The sequence below is a fragment of the Pyxicephalus adspersus genome, chromosome 7 (genome assembly GCF_032062135.1).
Source record: "Pyxicephalus adspersus chromosome 7, UCB_Pads_2.0, whole genome shotgun sequence".
NCBI classification, from domain to species: Eukaryota; Metazoa; Chordata; class Amphibia; order Anura; family Pyxicephalidae; genus Pyxicephalus; species Pyxicephalus adspersus.
Genome location: NC_092864.1, coordinates 24,564,051 through 24,584,787, shown reverse-complemented (window position 1 = coordinate 24,584,787; position 20,737 = coordinate 24,564,051). Strand labels below are relative to the sequence as shown.

General features: G+C 36.3%; 1 protein-coding gene across 2 annotated transcripts in view; it reads right to left on the bottom strand.

The window, feature by feature from the left end:
- Positions 1 to 20,737, bottom strand: part of TECPR1 (tectonin beta-propeller repeat containing 1) — a 47,060-nt gene that overhangs the window by 19,148 nt on the left and 7,175 nt on the right. For both annotated transcript variants that reach the window (XM_072417834.1, XM_072417835.1), the window contains 14 exons: positions 19,914 to 20,039; positions 19,081 to 19,255; positions 18,399 to 18,499; positions 17,507 to 17,608; positions 17,235 to 17,380; positions 15,907 to 16,376; positions 14,523 to 14,662; positions 11,308 to 11,463; positions 10,411 to 10,560; positions 9,467 to 9,624; positions 7,786 to 7,913; positions 7,545 to 7,647; positions 4,970 to 5,066; positions 1,482 to 1,561 (listed from right to left, as the gene is read on the bottom strand). In XM_072417834.1, the coding sequence (XP_072273935.1) occupies positions 1,482 to 1,561; positions 4,970 to 5,066; positions 7,545 to 7,647; positions 7,786 to 7,913; positions 9,467 to 9,624; positions 10,411 to 10,560; positions 11,308 to 11,463; positions 14,523 to 14,662; positions 15,907 to 16,376; positions 17,235 to 17,380; positions 17,507 to 17,608; positions 18,399 to 18,499; positions 19,081 to 19,255; positions 19,914 to 20,039 (2,132 nt within the window). The remainder of the gene's footprint in view (positions 1 to 1,481; positions 1,562 to 4,969; positions 5,067 to 7,544; positions 7,648 to 7,785; positions 7,914 to 9,466; positions 9,625 to 10,410; positions 10,561 to 11,307; positions 11,464 to 14,522; positions 14,663 to 15,906; positions 16,377 to 17,234; positions 17,381 to 17,506; positions 17,609 to 18,398; positions 18,500 to 19,080; positions 19,256 to 19,913; positions 20,040 to 20,737) is intronic.

The window sequence follows — 20,737 nt, the reverse complement described above, 5'->3', positions numbered from 1 at the left end:
GTTTAGTAATCAATCTGCAGTCAGTGCTGATGAACATATATGATTTTCCTTGCTTAAAGTTGTAGGAAGTTATATGGCAATAGTAAACACTAGTTGTTGGTTAGTTAGCAAAATGACGTAGACACAGATTGACTTCATTGCTGTTGTGTCTAGAATTTATAAGATACAGGTACAGAATATTAGGTGAATGATCAGTTTAGCACAAGGTGGCTGTGCAGCTTATCCAAATCTCTGAACCTTTTACCTCTTTCTCCACATTAATGGACAGCCAGCAAATAGTAAATAAATTGGCAGTAAACTCTTCCTTCTATTTCTGTAGATGTATAAACAAAAACATGACATCATGATGACTAAAGTTTAAAACCGCTGACATAAAATCTCTGGTTGTTTACGTGAATTTCATTTACAAATGTGTTTGCTTTAACAACAGGACAAAAATGTTCTCATAATTATCAGTCGATGCAGTTATATTTTGGAATAAGATATTAAGAAAAAAAGAATAATGAATTTTGTAATGCTCATTGTATCATTTTCGTGCTTTAGAAATCTAAAAGTCATTAGGGGTAATAATGCAGTGATTATCACTACATTACTACATCATAAGTACCTGTATTAACAATGTATGTAAATGTCACTGTGTTACAGATCCAAAGATCAAGAACAGCCAAGGTCACCTGATCTGAGGACCTCTAGTACGAAAATGTTGACCCCATCTAGAATGTGAAAAATATTGTCAAACCACCTCTCCAACCCCCCTCAGGTGTATGTGCTGATTTACACATCAGTCTCCCTGCTTACTAAGCCTCACTGCAAGGATATTTTTCAAAATTTTTGTGATTAATACAAAGTACCTGAGAATTTACAACAATACCTGTATTGTAAAATCAGCCCTTCTTTCTACCTGTATGTATCATGGACATGCAGAACTATTTACATACTACACTGCAATCCTTTAATGAACAGTTTAAAATTTACACACATGGGGTCTTATTTATTAAAGCTCCCCAAGGCTGAAGAGAATAAACTTTATCAGTGAACCTGGGTGATCCAGCAAATCTGAAATGGATCTGGTCCATGATTGAAAACATTTGCTAACAAATAGAAAATTGCCTATAGGAAATCTATTCCAGGTTAACTGCATTGCCCAGGTTCACTGATGAAATTGTATCTTCTCCAGTCTTGGAGAGCTTTATTAAATCAGCTCATAGTTTCAGGACCAGCAATACTGATTTATTAACTAAAAGCACCAAAAACATCCAGGTGTTTCAGCTGCTAAATGGTCATGTCATTCTGTCATACCTCAACTTCATCATTTTAACTAATGTATTCAGCTTCATGTAAAGAACAAAAGAGTGTGTCCAGTATAATGCGGAACTTAAACATTATATGTTCCAGGAGGTTTTTAATTGCATTGGATAAACCTTCTTGTAGCAAGTGGAAAAGAACAAATACAGGAAGAAAATAAAATTTGTGTAACTTACGCCGGAAAGTCTGCTGCATACTGCCACCCTTCTCGATCTGCACCACCAGGAACATTGAAGTCTATGTACCATTCAGAGACCTGCAGGGATACAAGTGTGATACACTAGATCTAGCAATACTGAACCATAAACAAAATTTCTTAAATACACAATTTGTGCCTTAGTAATTTACCTGTACATCAAGGCAAAAAATATATGCATTCCATGCACATTTACCTTGTTTTTAAATTATTCCTTTAAAGATTCTGCAAGTACAAAAACATGCCCAAAAAGTTCTGTTGTGGACTTACAGAATAAAGTGAGTGGTGTCAGCCTTGCTAAACTGCTCAAACCTTTTCACTCTTCTATCTCCAAATCAGAAACACTGGATTGTATGTGGATAACAGGAGAAATATTTAGACCAGTCCTAAATATCTATCTTGATTACCAGGTACTTATTTCAATTAACTGAACCAATATAACAAAAAACACTTTCATTCCTAAATACTTAGGACACATCGGTCTGAACACTAATGACCTAAGCATCCATTATTATTACATTCTGCTTATTATTAATATATATGTTATATATTATATAACAGTATTTATATAGTGCTGACATATTACGCAGCGCTGTACAAAGTCCATAGTCATGTCACTAACTGTCCCTTAAAGGAGCTCACAATCTAATGTCCCTACCATAGTCATATGTTTTTAATACAGTCTAAGGTTCATTTGGGGGGAATTTTGGGGCCAATTAACCTAACTGCATGATTTTGGAATGTGAGGGGAAACCAGAATACCCAGAGGAAGCCCACACAGACACGGAAGAACCTGCAAACTCCATGCAGATAGTGTCCTGACTGAAATTTGAACCTGGGACCCAGAGCTGCAAAGGCCAGAGTGCTAACTACTAAGCCACAGCGATGCTCTTATTCCCTTACTTTTGGCAACCTCCCTTATCCCCCTCCCTGCTTTAAAGAAATCTTCCTTTTTAAAATAATAAAAGGAAACTTATCACAGATTATTCTTTCTGGAGGGGTTCTACTTCCCCTTTCACACCACCAGATAAACTCTCTCAATGCCATCTCCAATAGTTTTCATGAACTACTCCTTACTAGCATATTTAAAAGACCAAATGGTAGCATATAGGAGATGGTCATTGTGGAGATTTATATAATTTATAAAATTGGTATTGACTTTCTTTGAAAAAAAACTACTTTTAATACAAGTACTGCACATTCAGGATAGAAAAGGTTTATTCTTCATAAAAGATAACATTTTCAGAGAGAAACATGAATGCTACGGTCACTGACTGATTTCTGAAATTTATGCCATTATGCATTCTTTGCTTTATAACTTACATGGTGACACCATGGCAGCCAAGAAACATTTACAGCAATGGCATCATTCATGCTACCATCAGTATCTCAGAAGCATTGGCTATACAATATTTGGTTCTGGATGTACAGCCAGGCACATGGGCATACAGCAATAATGTGCTTAGCTCCATTCCATTTGTAATGGAAATAATGGCATGTCTATTATTGTATCTGTATATCAGCACTAAACCAAACATAGGGGGACTGATTTATTAAAGCTCTCCAAGACTGGAGAAGATAGACCATAAGGGGGGAACCTGAGTGATCCAAGAGATCTGGAATGGATTTGGTCAAGGATTGAAGACATTTGCCAAATAATATCCAATGATTTTAATAGGATCATTCCCAAGTTTATTGGGTCACCCATGATAATGTATCTTCTCCAGTCTTGGAGCTTTAATAAATCAGGCCCATCGTGTTGTAATTTGTTTCTTTGCCAGTCAGAGTGACACGTTATCGATCAGCTCAGATTCATAATGATTAGCTAGACCCAACACAACCGCTAAGTGGTATACCCTGACATGGTTGATGACATGATTACTCTGCTGTAATCATGTCATCATTGACATGATTACAGCAGAGTTTTAGCAAGTTTGCTAGTTGCACCATAAAGAAAACATGAAAAACAAAAAAAAGAAATGTTACAGAATGTTTTTAGAACAAGATCACAATAATAAAGTTATATTATTCCTTCATAGGGAGATTCCTTCAAGTTCCAAAGAGCATGATAATAAAAGAATAATTGTCAGATAGAAATCAATAAATACACAAAGGTAATAAAGCCATGGGAATAACATGGGGGTTATAACACAGTACAAGTACTGCACATTCAGGATAGAAAAGGTTTATTCTTCATAAAAGATAACATTTTCAGAGAGAAACATGAATGCTACGGTCACTGACTGATTTCTGAAATTTATGCCATTATGCATTCTTTGCTTTATAACTTACATGGTGACACCATGGCAGCCAAGAAACATTTACAGCAATGGCATCATTCATGCTACCATCAGTATCTCAGAAGCATTGGCTATACAATATTTGGTTCTGGATGTACAGCCAGGCACATGGGCATACAGCAATAATGTGCTTAGCTCCATTCCATTTGTAATGGAAATAATGGCATGTCTATTATTGTATCTGTATATCAGCACTAAACCAAACATAGGGGGACTGATTTATTAAAGCTCTCCAAGACTGGAGAAGATAGACCATAAGGGGGGAACCTGAGTGATCCAAGAGATCTGGAATGGATTTGGTCAAGGATTGAAGACATTTGCCAAATAATATCCAATGATTTTAATAGGATCATTCCCAAGTTTATTGGGTCACCCATGATAATGTATCTTCTCCAGTCTTGGAGCTTTAATAAATCAGGCCCATCGTGTTGTAATTTGTTTCTTTGCCAGTCAGAGTGACACGTTATCGATCAGCTCAGATTCATAATGATTAGCTAGACCCAACACAACCGCTAAGTGGTATACCCTGTAATTGACATGATTACAGCAGAGTTTTAGCAAGTTTGCTAGTTGCACCATAAAGAAAACATGAAAAACAAAAAAAAGAAATGTTACAGAATGTTTTCAGAACAAGATCACAATAATAAAGTTATATTATTCCTTCATAGGGAGATTCCTTCAAGTTCCAAAGAGCATGATAATAAAAGAATAATTGTCAGATAGAAATCAATAAATACACAAAGGTAATAAAGCCATAGGAATAACGTGGGGGTTATAACACAGAGAGAGAATTATAAAGTCATTAGACAAGCGCCATCTAGTGATCACAAAGACAATTTCAGCAGACCCCTAACATGCAGCACACAACTTTTTTTTTAAAGCATAGGCGGACGCAAAACACCAGTGGCATTTGAAATAGAATAGAATGCAGAAACAGGACATTAGTGTGTTTGTTTTTTCTAGTGTTCCTAAGTACTGAGCTTCCTTGTTTCATAATTACCAGTGTGTAAAATGCTGCCAATATGGGGTTCTTATTTACACACCTTTATGTGCACAGATAGATGGTTTCAGAAGTGTAAACATTAGCCTGTATTATATAAATAGTGAATAATCATCGTGCTGCCAACATTCTGCTTCTTACAACAGAAGGTACGTTTTAGTGACTTACCCAAGACCATTGTGGAGAAGGTGGCTTTGTGTTGGTCTTTGTGCATTCCTGCAACCCACTAGCATCGCTCCACATGTATCTGTCTGTTAACAGTCCACTAAAATGACAAAATAACAATAAATAACAAGATATTGCTCTCTGTATTTCTGGAAAACAATTCATGAAGGGATGGTGGCAGCAGGTGACACTGCCAATCATTCTCTAGTGAATTCTCCATACAAATGTATGGTAAATCATTTTAGAATATGGAAATAGGAATGAGAGTGCTTCTGGTTGAGATTACAGCCTCTTGTCACCAGTTCCATGCAATGTAACGCAATTAGATCTGTACTTCTGTACATAATGGTTTCTGTAGACTAAAGTGGGTAAGGAGTAGAGATGTAAGAATGTGTATTTCTGAAACATCAGGGTGTGCATAATTAAACCGCAGAGAGACTGTGGTCATTTCACACCCCTGCAGAGGATGTTACACATCTGTACATTGTGGTGCATTAAAAAACATGTTGGTTGTAGTGTCCTAAAGCACATGTGTATTATGATGTGCTACCTAGGTGTGTTGGGATGCAATTCAGAATGAATGGCATTACAATGTTAAACGTGCATTTCACTGCATATTTTTGCAATGCATCAGTGTGAAATGGCCATAAACCTGCGTGTGTGTGCGCCATGCACTGCAGTAATAAGTGCAAGAAATCATTTGTTTCCAAGTTGCTAGAAGATGGAGTATTACATACAACATGTTCCTTTACTTCCTGCCCAACAAACAAGACATGGAACAGCCGACTATAAAAGAACGCCCGTCTTACCACCGGCAAAAATAAACATGTGGCAGTAGGAGGGTGCATCTTTCCTACATTATGGAGGTAATTGAGTGGCTGGAAAACTGCCATGATCACTTCTAACCTACAGCTCAAGGCCAGATGAGTAAACTTCAAGCTCTCAGATCTTATATTTAACCCTTATGACTGCCATAATCCTGTACAAAAACATACATTTGAGCCTGAAATATTGTTTTTTTTCTGTGAAGGCCAATCTTTTCTCCTTTAAATTGAATTCCATTCCTACCTGAGAAGGGCCTAAAGCAGTTTACCTCCCACCCATGACCAGTGCAGTGTTTGAGGTTTTACATGGATAGAAGAACTTATTGCTTGTCAGCCGAAATTACTTTCTATGATTGGAAACATCCATTCATCATTTTTATGAGTCTAAATATATACATTTTTAGCAAATGTTTACAGTTTTTTTACAGACTCCATCTGGATTGTGCAGTGCCTTTTTAAAAAAGATATGTGTACTTCTAAATAATGCACATTCATTTTGCCTGTGTGACCTCCCCTGAGCCACCAATCCCAGTTTTAGGTGAATAATGATCAAAATCAGATACCTTTGATCTTCTTTACTTTATACAGCTGGCAAACAATACTTTCCAGCCACTAACCATCTACTAAAGCTGTGAGGACACACTGCACAGGCAAAGCCAATAGCAGTGCAGATTTTACTTTGTAAGTATTATGAAAGAGCAAAACAGTCTGCTTCAGGTAAGAATGCAACAGGGTGGGAAATTACTGATCAAAGGGGCTAGGAAAGCAGGCCTGGTGTAGTTTATTTGACTTGTACCCTTTTTTTTTTTTAGTACAAGATAGACATTTTTGACCAAATATATATTTGGATATAACCTCAGAATAGTACAAAGGAGCTTGAGATTGCAAAATGTACAATAAGTAGATAGTTCAATTTACTCCTTTAATGTATTTCAAAACTAGCAAATCGAAAACGTGCCACTGCCATCTAGTGCTCACCAATATTGCTACAATTAAAACTAATCTGAAACAGTAAAATAATCAGGTCTGTCTCATATTGGGATGCCCAATTTAAATTGTAGAGCAATCAATCAAGCCTTTAGTTACTATGATTCTTTCATTATAATTTTTTGTATTACTTGTAGAGGACTGAGAACACAAACATGTCATTAGAGAGGTTTGGGTTTAGAGCACTTTAAAAAATGCTAGCTGCTTTGCTTTTTGTATGGTAAAAGTAAGAGGTACTTTCTTGTATTTTTATTCTAGTTTAATGACTTAAAGTTTTGAAGTAGGGGAACTGCTTGACAGCCAGAAAACATTTCAGCAGAAAATGAGAGCAATGGTATCCTCCATGTTTCTCCTGTAACAATGGGAATAATTCTTGTATACAGTTTAACTGATAAACAAAAATTAACATAATTAAAATATTTACATTTCAGCGAGGCAGCAGGGAACACAATCACATATAAAATGTGATTATATTTAATTTTACTGAAGTCGAATAACTAAGAAATGCCAATTGCTTACTGTTTTGTGTATACACTGTGTTTTGCTGAATAAGCCATTGAGGAACTAAGTGTGCTGACAAGAAAACATACAATTATTATTTTTATATTAATATGATAACTAATATTATTATTAAACAGGTTTTTTTATAGCGCCAACACATATTACGCAGCGCTGTACATTAAATAGGAGTTGTTAATGACAGACAAATACAGTGACACAGGCGGATCAAATCAGCTATGTGTTCCTTATTATAACAATATACCCACATGCTGCTGTATCCAGTGACAGGATTCCATCTCTGGTTTTCATAGATGTAAACACATTTTGTATCAATTTGTGGAAATATATTATTTTTGCTGCTGTCTAATCCTGGAGATGATGAAAAACAGAAAAAATAAGAAATATTAGTAAATAGTAAAGTTGTCAGTAGTTAAAAATCACATGATTGTGAATTCTACTCAGATGGCTTTATGGGCATAAAGAATTATTACGTCTGGTATTTTTTACCTTGCGTGAAGCCTCCTCCATAACCTCCAGTGTAAACCCATGCTGTGTGGTCATAGCCGATTCCCCACACTACACCACAACTGCTGCTTTCCACTAGTCTTAGGTGTCCTCCCATCTGTCGCCAGAACCTGCAATTATATCACAGACTGTCATTCTAATATCATTACACATATTATAGAGAATAAAAATCATGAAAAACATTAGTTACTCAAGGCTGGATAGACTCTGGTAGGTTCAATACAGGCTGAAAAAAATCCAAGCCCTGCTTCTCCATCATGACCATAACATCCCCTAACCAGCTTTGTGCAAACAAGAGAGTATGATATAGCTCACATCACTGCCTGGTAAATTTTGGGCATGGACGGGACAGTGGTGGTGAAACAGCAAAGTTACAGAGTCTCTGATTGGTAAATCTTGATAACATAAATACGTTTTTTAAATCTTTCCCTAAAATAAGTTTTGGATGGATATTTTGCAAATTAAAAAAAACCAACAACAGCAAACCACATATGCCATAAAAAGAGCAAATAAAACTACATATGTAGTTTTCCACTGTGGGGAAGATATCCCTCAGATAATCAGTTAAAGTTACATTTTGTTTTAATTGCATGCATGCTTAACATTAAGTAGTGCACTACATAATATCTGTAATATCTACACTACAGTGTAAAAGGAGCCTTTGTCAAAAAATGTAAAAAAAAAGAAAAGATAATGGATACAGTGCTTGATCAACAGGTGATAAACTATGTCTTATGGTTGACAAAAAGTGTTGTGTGGATGCATCGTACATGTCACGTGTGCCCATAGATACAGCAAGGCAGCCTGTATATTTCAAGCAAAGTAATAATATTACAAAGATTTACACACTGAAGGCAAAAACCTATATCCATAATTCTAAATACTATATCCAAAGGCACTACTGACAGTCCCATGGCATTTCAAATTGTTTGGTGCATATTTACCAGGCTAAAGGTTGTTACATAGGTGCGCAGCCAATGTGTCAGGGCCCAAATAGGTTCCAAGTTTGAGATTTGTGGGTCAACCTTCTTGTAATACTGGAAATAATAAGTCATCAGCAAAATCATGTTGAATGACCAGCTCCTAAGTTTGGAGCTACCAGCTATAGACATGTGTGTACCTTGTCAGGAATATTACCAACAAGGCTTCCGAGATTGAACCATGGAACATTGTCTGGCTGAAAAAAATCTTGAAATGGTAATTCCTCCTTTAAATAAGAATGAAGATCTGGATTCCCTAACCTAAAGTCCAATAGTATTCAACAGTCTTTTGCTAATGTCTATAAGTAAGAGAAGCTCAGGCTGTACACAATGGATATATGCATGGGTCTACACAACAGCAGACAAAAATACATTGTGTATACCTGTAGAAAATCTCATGTGACCAAAGTTCAAAACTTTAGAAGACAATCCCTGCCCCGTACACATACAAGGTAGTAACAAAAACCTGTTACAGTGTGTAGTAGTAGCCTTTGGTGACTAGCAGAAAGGAATATTTTCACTTTCTCTAAATTTTAAATTAGGAACAGTTAAAAGTGATTACAAAAGTCACTTGAATATTCAGCACACATTTGGTTAATGTTCAGACACACAGTAAGACTAAATACATAACCTCAACATCTCTAATTTCATAATATAGTCATGTGGTCATCCCTAAAACTTACATTTGGTCACAGGACCTTGAGTTAGTTAGAAACTCCAAATCTGGGGATGGCTCACTCACAAATATATCCCCTTTACAGGTAGTAGACCAAATTGCTTGATGGGATGGAGGTCCATGTATTTTTCTGCTCTCACAGCAGGACATGTTCAGCAGGCAAAGCTATGGCAAAACGACAAATACAAACATATGTAATTAAATAGGAGAAAAAGAATGCAATGTAGGAAGAAACTCCCATGGACATATAATTGAAAAATGTGAGCAGTAGGGGGTCAGATTACCAAAAATCTCAAATAACCTTCTTTTCTTCTGTAACAAATAACATTTTTGGCCACAGAAATGGCAAAAGCAGACATATTTAACGTTAAAACAATAATAGCTCCCTCTGTGGAGGAGTGAGGGTAATCACCTAGTGACAGGAAATGTGCAAGTCATAAGATTATTTAGTAAAAAAAAAAAAAAAAAAAAAAACCTGATGCATGCACCTCATCTAAGGACTTTTGAAATTTTTGATATTTTTGTTTTTGGATTTATATATGATTTAAAGTTCAGATAAGGCAACTTAAACTGACCTCTGGACTATATCCAGATGCAGAAGCCAGAGCTATCCTGTTCTGTATTTGGCCAGTGAGGCAAAACCATCACATTAAATGAGCAAAATGAAAACTTTTCATACCTGAACAGTGTCTTCTGCTCTTTGCAAAATAAATGGACTGTCTCATCACAGTATTTGTGAAGAAACAGAACGTTTGCTGGGTAAAAAAGATTAACTGCCCTCTCTCCACCGATGTGTTATTTAAACAGGCCATGGGTTATTCTGCCACCTCCAGCCATTGTCGGCGGAAGAATTTGATGCATGTGGCCAACATCATACAATGCAGGGTGTTGTACACTATCATGACATTCTCCCTTTAACAAACGTTTGCCTTTCCCTCCTTGCTTTCTTACCCAGTCATGCATCTCCTCTTCTGTAACAGCAGCCAATCGAACAGGCCACCTCTGTTTTGTTCTCTCTGAAGTGTAGATGGCAAAGGTGTGTTTAGCATCATTTAGAACTGGCACCAAAATGGTCACTTCATTAAGGAATAAATGTATGTACTGAAAAAGAAAGCACACAGAAGTTGTCATAGAAATAACAGAGAAAAAATATGCTACTTCGAAATAATAAATGCTAAAACTATTTTACAAGCAATATAGTTTGATTCAAGTAAAAAAAACTCCAACTTACCCAAATCTTTCTATAAGCAAATGTTTAGATCAGCAAAATTATTTTTTTATATTGACAAATTTGTTTTTAGTTTCAGGCTCACCACAAAAGTTATATTATGACTGTGCAATCACTTTTAGATCTACTAACAAAATGGATGCAGTCCAAGGGTATAACTGACTGAATACACATTGAATAAATGGTTTATGTAAGTCCTCATAATATATAGTTTTGGTAAAACAAAAGGAGATGTTACTAAAAACTGTACAGTCTGGAAAATAAACAGAGTTTACATCACAATGTACACAAATGGTAATACATGGTTTACATGGATGCTTTCCCCTGCATTGGCAAACTGTGTTTAAACACCCAAGTGTAAAATTTTCTTTTCATTCCAATGAACCAGTAGACACAGAGGTGTTTTTGAGTTCTGCTTTACGAATACATAAAAACTCATGCAAATGCTGTATTGGAATTTTTAGGCATTGTAAAATAAATGTGTAAACTAGGCCACAATAATATTTGAATATTAGTGATTATTTGCTGTTATAATATTTAGATGATTTCAAATATGAATATAAAAGGTCATGCAGAGAGAAATCACACAGACACACAGTCTGTCTAGTAAAATGATATACCTTCTTTTCCTCATTGTGTGTATAGTATATAAAGAGAATGCTGTCCCTGGAGCCATCAGTTGCCGTCATCTGTTCAAGAGCAACTCGCACATCAATCCATTTATTAGGCTTCCACTCTCTCCACCACTGCAGGGATCCTGTTTTAACCCACACAGGCTGGACAAAATAAGATTTACACAGCCGTTAAATTGAAATTGATACTAGATGCCTACCTATCAAGAAAAATTCAAGAGGTAAAAGACAAAAAAAATGTTGTCCTACAATGAAGTCTTGTTTTCAATCAGATGTAAAAAAAAAAATTAAATCCTTTACCAAGACGTTTTTGTGATTTTTTTGTGCCTAATGATGTCCTTTGCTCATGATGCCATAGACTTCGCCCGGCTCCATATACACCGTTGTTTTTTTTAGCTAATGTATTCTGAGTCCCTCTGACCTAATGGGTGTCTGTATTTTATTTTAGAACATATTTGTTAGTGGCCTGAAGAGGCTGTCACTGACTGATTTCTGCCTCTAACCACTACAATGAAGAATTTTATTGTTTTCTAACTTTGTAAAAATAAAATATTGTCAAAACAGAAAATTAAAGTAAATTGAGAATGGAGATTGAGACCCCTTTTAATGGTTGTACTGAGCAGATAGAACAAATAGTCCAGATACAGAGATCTTGCTGTCCGAGATGTACACAGAGCAGACTTACCAAATCTTTCTAAAACTTTCATGAGTAGAACTAACCTTGAAACGGGTTTTCTGCTTTCAGCCCACTCAGCCCAAGCAAAAAAAGCCTTTTTCTGTAGCCATGAATATGACCAGTAGGGTGAACACAAGGTGTTCATAAGTCAACACATATGTCCCTAATTTAAAAACAAATAGGTTGCTAAATCATACAAAACAAAGATCACAGCTGTATTCTATCTTCAAGCAAAGATGGCCTTTCCCTTTTTTTGTCCCTTTCCTCTCTTCTCCATCCCCTTCCTCTTTGTGCCTAAATAACCCCTTTGAGTTTTCTAAAGTTACATTAGAATTTTAGGGTTATACAAATCATCCATCAGCAATTCATACCAGGAATCGAATTATAAACTGTTACTAGATGGTACAGAGTACCGGCCTTATTGGGAAAGATTTATCCTCAAGCAGACAATAGATGCTGGAGATGTCAAAACGCCATAGGTAGTTTGTTACATATCCTTTGGGAATGTCTCCTATTGACAGCTTTGTGGTCACAAGTTGCTAATATAATAAAGGAATTAACAGACATATCAATTCAGAATAAACCAGAACTTGCTCTGCTACATGCCTTTTCCCTTTCGAGGAAAAGGTATCATAATTCCCTATTAAGACACTTGGTAAATGCTGCCAAAGCCTGTATCCTCTCTCTCTGGAAACAAACCTCTCCCCTGACTGTTTCCCAATGGTTTAAGCGAATTAATGAGATCATGAACATGGAAGACCTCATGGCCAATAAAGATGGCCGTACGGCCAAGTTCAATAAAACATGGTTCTACTGTTTTCAATATGCCATGTCCACAGAATATCTACAAATAGGAAGTGCTAATGTGGATACCACTGACGAAGTTTGAATGTGTTTGGTTATGTGAAGTGTTTTCTGAATATGTATATATATCAGGACAAAAATGCTTTCTGTATAGTTTCTACTTTATAACTGCATCCGTGCCTATACTCCCCCCTCCCTCTCTCCTGCCTGCATCTTTTCTTTTCCTACCCCTTAACTCTACTTTCTCTTCTTTTCTATGCTACCTTTTTTTTTACATTTTCTAAGTTTTTTTAAATATACAAAATACAGTGGCCGATGTTTGCATAGATGAGAGACTTTAATGTCTTTCTGCGGCATATTGGTATGACAAACTGTTTATTTAATTTATTGTTATCATTATCTTGTTTGTATTTTATGTTTTAGGTGTCTTTCCTGTATGCTTACTTGGTTACTGAATAAAAATAAAATTAATAATTGAATTTAACCATTGAATACTTTGAAAACATGAAATGAGTATTTTAGAATGGTTTTATATTAGAACTTAACAAATGGAGGATTTTACAAAATTAGGTGGGTGCAATTAACCAAATGTGTTTATTTGTTTCTGTACCTTTAACATATTTGTATAGAATGAATGAATTTGTATAAATTAAGGCATTAGGCAGTAAGGTCCTGGAGGTGCTGGGTATTTTTAAGAATGACAAAGTTCTAAAGATACTGGAAGACTGGGTGCGGCTTTGCACTATTTGATCATAAAAACTGGAAGTTGAAGTTTTCCTACAGAAGCACTTGACAGTCACAGGCAAGAACTGGATTAGATTTCAGTGGTTTTCACAACTACATTTTGCAAAGAAGACTGAATTGTGCTATGAAATTCAATCATTACAGGCTGTAGCCTCAGATTTGTTTGTTAGATTTGCCAAAAGCAGTTCAATAATGGCGGCAGTCCTAACCTATCTACAGCTATGTAAATATAAGGTGGATAACTTCTTTAAAACAGACCATAACCAAATATTACACATAACATATTTCCTTCTGGCCCCATGTCTCTTGATCTAAAGCAATAAAAACAGGGCAGTGTCTATGTATCAAAAATACATTTATTTTTGATACATAGACACTGCTCAGACACTGTTTTAGCTTCATGCAAAATCTGCTCCTCCTCTGTTGCCCTAAACTCCCAGGAGTATTTAGCTTATTTTAGGTCTAGTCAATGGAAGAATAAATAAAATGTAGTGTTTTGGTTTAAGTCTCATTCAAGTTACTTATACCAAGTTGATGCAATTTAACAGATACAGGCTAACTTAAAGTTATTGCTAAAGCTGACAATTATTAAACATCTTTATCAAGCCTATTGTGTCTGTACTCAAGCAACCTATTACTTAAATCCCCGCTTCTCTTCTTAGCCACTCACTGAAAATTTGCAGAATACAAAGAGCTCTGTAACGGGCCAAGTGGAGAAGGTGCATCAGTGAATGACAGCCATGGCTTGGATGTACAGGACTGTACTCTTTATTTAGAGATGCAGACAGAGACAGTGAGTGTGAGACAGAGTGTGTTTGTGTGTGTAAAGTAACTTTTTAATTTATAACTATTATAAAAATGTATATTGTGGCTGGAGTTGTCTTTTCTGCAAAACTATGCTATACTAATGCCGGTAATTTACCATTCCTGGGGAACTTTCAGTGCTTTCAGGTAAAGGCAACAATGATTTGTATAGTACCTGTTCTACGGCCTGTTCATAATGTCGGAAACTATCCAGCTCTCTCCTTGTGCGTTCACTGAGCTGCTCAAAAATCTGCTTCCTCCATATAGCAGTATTGGCTGGGGTAATGGAGAGCGACTGCATGCTGGCTGACAAACCTAGTACAGTAAAAAAGGTAGGTAAGAGGAATAGGTATAAAAACTGGCCATGGTAGAATGTAAAATGCATGTCAATTACCTCTACATCTAGTTTAAGTAGTATACACAAATCCTCTCACTTTATCTTAGTTGGTGGTACAGCCTAAGAAATATACAAATAATTTTATGTGCAATAAAAAGTAATTTGCTCACACATGGCACTACAAAGACATCAATTTCCAATAATTATCTCACCAAAGCAGACAGTATGTTTTGTAGCATGACTGTTGATGTTGCTAACTGGTCTTTTAAATTAAAAGACAAAACTATTACAAACATGTGTTATTTCATTTAAAGCCGGCCTTCATTCCTGGAGTTGCCAGTAATGCCAATGTGTATCAATGATTCTTCCATGAAAGTAACCACAATGTAGCAAGAACTCTGACGTAAATGTTTTTCTAAAAATGCTTTATAATTTAAATTTGTTGAAGTGCTTGTATTTGTGGGTGTGGATGAGGCCTCTGCAAAGGCCCCCTAGCATTTTAACGCAAAGTCCACTTTCAAGATCATGAATCTCCACAAATTAGCCTTTTAACGAGAGGAGGTGACTAACTAACTAAGTGACCAAGAGGAACAAAGAAACAAGGAACCTTAACACCCAATACAACAGCTGTAGCATTATGAGGTAAGTGCTAAATGTAGAGGCTATTTGGCAGCAACTTCCTTTATTTCACCTGGGAAAAAGATTAAAGGACCTGGATATGGCTGCGGTTAACGGTGGAACTGTAGCTTTACTGAACTTTGTTTGGGATCCAGGTCCAGAGAATATTGTAAAGAATGGATGATTCAAACACTCCATCACTTTTCCCAGGACAGGATTTGGATTTGGTTGGCTCTTCAGCTTCTGCCAAATCGCAATAAATTAAACCACAGAGAAAAAGACCCCAGAAAAGGAGACTACAAACCCTGAGTTTGGGACTGTTAGCATTGACTTTTGGCAAAGGTTGGCAATTTGCTTTGCCGTTTATGTTTAGTAACTTTTCTGCTGAGGAAGGGCAAAGTATTTTTTTCCCGTACATGGGAATAAGTTAATCTGCTTTTAATGAACTAAAAAGGACATGGACTGGATGGCTGTATACTGATCTTGGTTCCTTCAAATATCACACCACCTAAAACAAGACACCAACATAAAAAGGGCATATTTCGGTTATCAGCCAAACCCTATGATCTAACACCCATAAAAGAATTTAAAAAGAAATATCTACCTGTTGGACGAGAGAACCATTTCAGCGGGGTAACAGAATCAACTAAGCAGCCACCTCCGCACACCCAAGTCCACAAGGGATAGACATCACTTGCAAAAGGTTCTTCAGCACCTGTAGTGAAAGTCTCCAATAATGATAGGCTGGGTTTGTCATCTGAAGGTTGGAGTGCATTAATTTTAGCCTCCGCCAGATCAATACTGCTCCACTGGGGAGCCCTGGTCATCCTGGAATTTGTGGAAGGCTCAGTAGGTGATTCGGCACTGGGGCTGTTTCCTTCTTGAGAATCAGCACATGTAACTGTGCTTGGTTTCTCAGTCTGCTCCTCAGGATGTGGGCTTGTAACCTCCTTGACTTCAGATGTATTTATCTTTAACTCATGTGCATTATTGTGTTCAGCATCTGAATCTACATCTGATGGTATTGTGGAATCAGACTGATCCTTTACTTCTTCTCCAAAGAAACAGCCAGCACTAAAATAATTAAACAAAGTCTAGTCTAAATGAACACAGACATGCATTACATTTTGAGTAAAGTACACTAGGTTAACTAACTAGTCAGTTTGATTAGAAGAAATTAATCTTCAAAAACTGATTGCTTTAAATGAAGAAAAAAGGCAGCCAAGTAAAATAGGCAATCAGGGCTGCTTGGTCTTTTCTTAAAATTATATAGCTTACATCCTGTAAATAACACAAGCACAAGGTTCTCTAACCCTCCAATCTCCCTTAAACACTGGGATACAATTCAATTAAGTTTGGAAACCCTTCATTTGTTTAAATTGTATTAAAATTTGTATAAATTGCTCCTAAACCCATATGTACCAAGTTTAATACTGAGAACTTCTTTCTGCTGAAAAAAAAGAAGAGATGGCAACTTCTCCCCCCTAAACACAGACTGCAGATAGCGAAGGCCAAATATATGTCTTTACTATGTAAATGCATTTTCAGTGGCTAGAGGCCATTTGAGATAGTCAAATATAATTGCAAGAATAAAATGTTCATCATTTTTTCCACTTATGTTCATTGACTCACTAATTCCATATACATGTATGTTTATCTATAACTGGCCAAATACTGGTTCTCAACTGCACAGCCTAGCCATGGTCACTGCAGTGTTTTCATTCACTGATGCACAGTGCTGTTTCATCCATAGTGCTGATTCTGATGCTATAGGTGGACAGCAGACTTTAAAAGAAAATGGGGGACAAAACTTGCATTGGGTTAGCTCAAGGTAAAAAAAAAGGCACCTTGAAAACCTCACCTCTCTTTCTCTAAAGAAATTGTCTTCATTGCATTTGTAAGAAGATTTGCATTAAAAAAAGTCAGTATTACCTTAGTAAACTGGAAACACTTCCAGAGTTTGACCTTTCATTTTCACGAGTGGCCACAATGGCTTTCCACGTTTTACCACTGAGCTCACTCGGGGTGACTCCTTGGCGAAAATACACTGATCTGTCTTCATATCCAACTCCCCAAACCTGGATGAAAATCAAGACAATTTAGGAACTTGTATACAGGTACAAGCTGTGTTTTGTCAGAATGCATACTTAAAAAAAAAGTAAATTCACCAATATAATGTTGCACATAGATATCAATAAAGGTACCTGGTCATTCAGTCCCACGCTCAGCATAGCCATTTCTCCCACCATCTCAATCCAGCTAGTTCCACATGGATTATGCGAGTTTACTCCCCTTCTAAACCACACCTGTACAGGAAGAAATAAAGAGATCTTTGATAGCAGTATACCAATATTATTACCCATTGTGCACTGTGGTGTTGGCCACTGATAGTGTTTAAAACACCAGTCAGTAGCATAATTATAGCAAAGGAATAGCAATACAAAGACACCTTCCTGTTCAATCAGACAACCTATAATAGAGACTGTCTAAAATGTGGGATGGCCAATCCCGGCCCTCATTACTGTCAAAAGTGTTGACATTTCCTATAGTGGTATCTTTGGAATTCAGGGCACTTATAAAACACATCTTAATATAAATGAAAGAGTTGCTAAGCGGCCGCACTGTAGCCCTACCACTAGTAAAAGTGCTGTATGGAGTGTAAGTGAAAAAATCCTAACATGGAACCCCAGCCAAAATATAACAAAATTTTAAAAATGAACAGCCCTTTAAAAATAATATAATAAATAAAACAATAAAATAATAAAACAAAAACAGCTTTTGGAGCAATATTACTTTTCAATGTATTGATTTTCCCAACTTTACTTGTTCCCCACTGCCACTAAATATCCTCAGTCTGATTATAAGCCTTATTTAACCATTTCTGTTCTGTACATCCCTCTATGAACCAGACCAGTTTTTACATTTCTGTTATGGGCCTGTTTATTTGGCAATAACTTTGTTATTACTGCAGATATCAAGACAGTATATTGTTTTATAAGTTAATTTTTAATAAGTTGGATGACTGTGTACAATGTGGTAACAAGTTTACTTTTACAATGATTTCATTTTCAAAAGCAATATGCAATGTAGACTTACTTTTCGTTCTTTTGTCACAGCCCATACCACATTCACACCAACAGACACATGCATTATCCCATCTTCAGCTTTTGGAGCTTCCACAATAGTCCAAAAATTTCCTATAATTAAAAAAATAGAGATAAATGCTAGAACTTAGTTTTTGCTTTGCATTGAAACCTCCTTGCAAAGTTTTTAATCATATAGAAGGTCGACCATATTTGATCATTACATACGCCATCTTTCAGCTTTGCAGTGCTTATGTAAAGAGCTCACTAAAAGAGTGACTAATATTGTATCTCTTTAGTTATTAGGTAACTGCAGTGGCTACCCAGCCATTTGAGGCTAATATACACATCAATATTTTTAATATAGTAAAATAAAATAAATAAATAAGGAAAGCAAACATAAAAATTACATCCAAAATTAGAAAATCTAATTTTTTCCCTGCCTCTCACTGCGTAACCAGGAAGTGAGGCAATACCTCTCAAACTAGGAAGTAAAAAACAGGACAAAAAAAAAACATTGTAGCTCTTTCCTTACACTTCAAAACTAAAACATTTGTGAATGGTATCATGTGTGTAAATTGCCTCCATTCATAGGCTGCAACGTTAATGTAGATTTAGAGCATCTTCAGCACTACTTTCAAAGGTTTCCAAGGTCTCCATATGTGCCTGTTCTAAATTTAGCTATGTAACATTACCTTTTGGGTTGTTCCTGCTGATGCCTTCCCTGACAATTGCTTGGCCTTCCCAAAGAGCAGCCCACAAGAGGTCATAGGGGCCACAACTGATCTGAATAACTTCGCTGGGAGTTTCTATTTCCAACCACGATGTGCCCTCAGGATTGTCATGGCAAACATTTTCCCTGTACCAAACCTAAGCACAAATAAGTTTTACTTAGAAAGACAACACAAAACATTCCATCTTTTTTTATTTTTACAGGAGTTTTAAACATGTATACAATATAAACAATAAACACATCAGAGTTTTGTTTAAAAAACAAAAATGAAGCTTCTGTTCAGTGGAGATACAATAGTTCACATCAATAAGCCTACTTTTAGGTCAGATCTAACATATTAGGTGTGGTAGACAAACAACCAAGCCACAAAGGCCACAAATTGTGGTCCTAATAGAAGCTAATAAATTGCCAGGTGTAGTTATTGTGGAGACAAATCCTTTAGGTATCTTGCCCTGCATGATGTGGACAAAGAAAGTCTAGTTACAGTTGACTGGACTAGAATACCCACAGTGTGGAAGAAATTTAGACTTTACTTGGGGATGGGCTTTAAATAATTTCTTTAAAGCTGACTTTATTTCTAGTTCATGAGACCGAACTTATTTAAAGGAAATTTGTCACACAAAATTATGTATGGTGCCATTGCTGAAACATCTCCTGCTGAAAATGCTAACCTTTTTGTTAAAGAGGTTAAGGACAGTGACTTAAAACAAGTTAGTTCTTTTCCATCAATCTGGATACTTGTTCATGGTCATTGAATAGTTCCCAATTGTACAATATGGAATATGTACTGCTTACCTTTCCTTGCAAAGAAACGGTCCAGACAGACAAGCGTCCAACAGGTTCATCTGTAATTTCCCATCCTCCCACCGATATGTCATTCAAAGGATCGGGTAGCTGCTTGTTATCCATGTGGGATGAAATCTGAAACATATGATAGCAGTAGCTTGGGGGTTGCCCACAGAAAATAAAATTTTAATACTTTTGGACCAGGGACAAATATTTTTGTATAGTTTGTTTCTCGAAATTTCCATTGGGTTCTTTTTTCGGTAATCTGCCTCCCCTAACTTAAAGGTTAACTGGCTGTTCACAAAGCAAAATAAATGATTCCCTTGAAAAGAATCATTCGTATATATTATTAAATAAGCTGAGACTCTTCTGACTTCAACCATCCAGTCATGTGCAAGGAAAAATGCAAAATCTTGCACAATTTGCATCACATTCATTAGGATAAGTGTATATCCCTTGCAATAATGCTGAAATGAAGACTTCTATTTATAAAAAGCCTTTTGTAATATCCTGAAACTATATAAACGTGCATACTAAAAATAAAAGTACTTTTTAGTACAAAAATAGACGTGATGCAGGCATTTTTAAAGTTTAGACAAAGATTACACAATATGCTCTTACAGAAGTAAACTTCAAAAGAAAAAGCAAAAAAACGTACTTTACTTACGCAGATCCGTCAATCCCTCCAGAGGTTTCCTGGATTGGGTCCCACGTCGTCCTGGATTCCACCTTTGTCCTGGGATGCATGAGGTATGTATGGGATCCTGGGATGCATGAGGTATGTATGGGATCCTGGGATGCATGAGATATGTATGGGATCCTGGGATGCATGA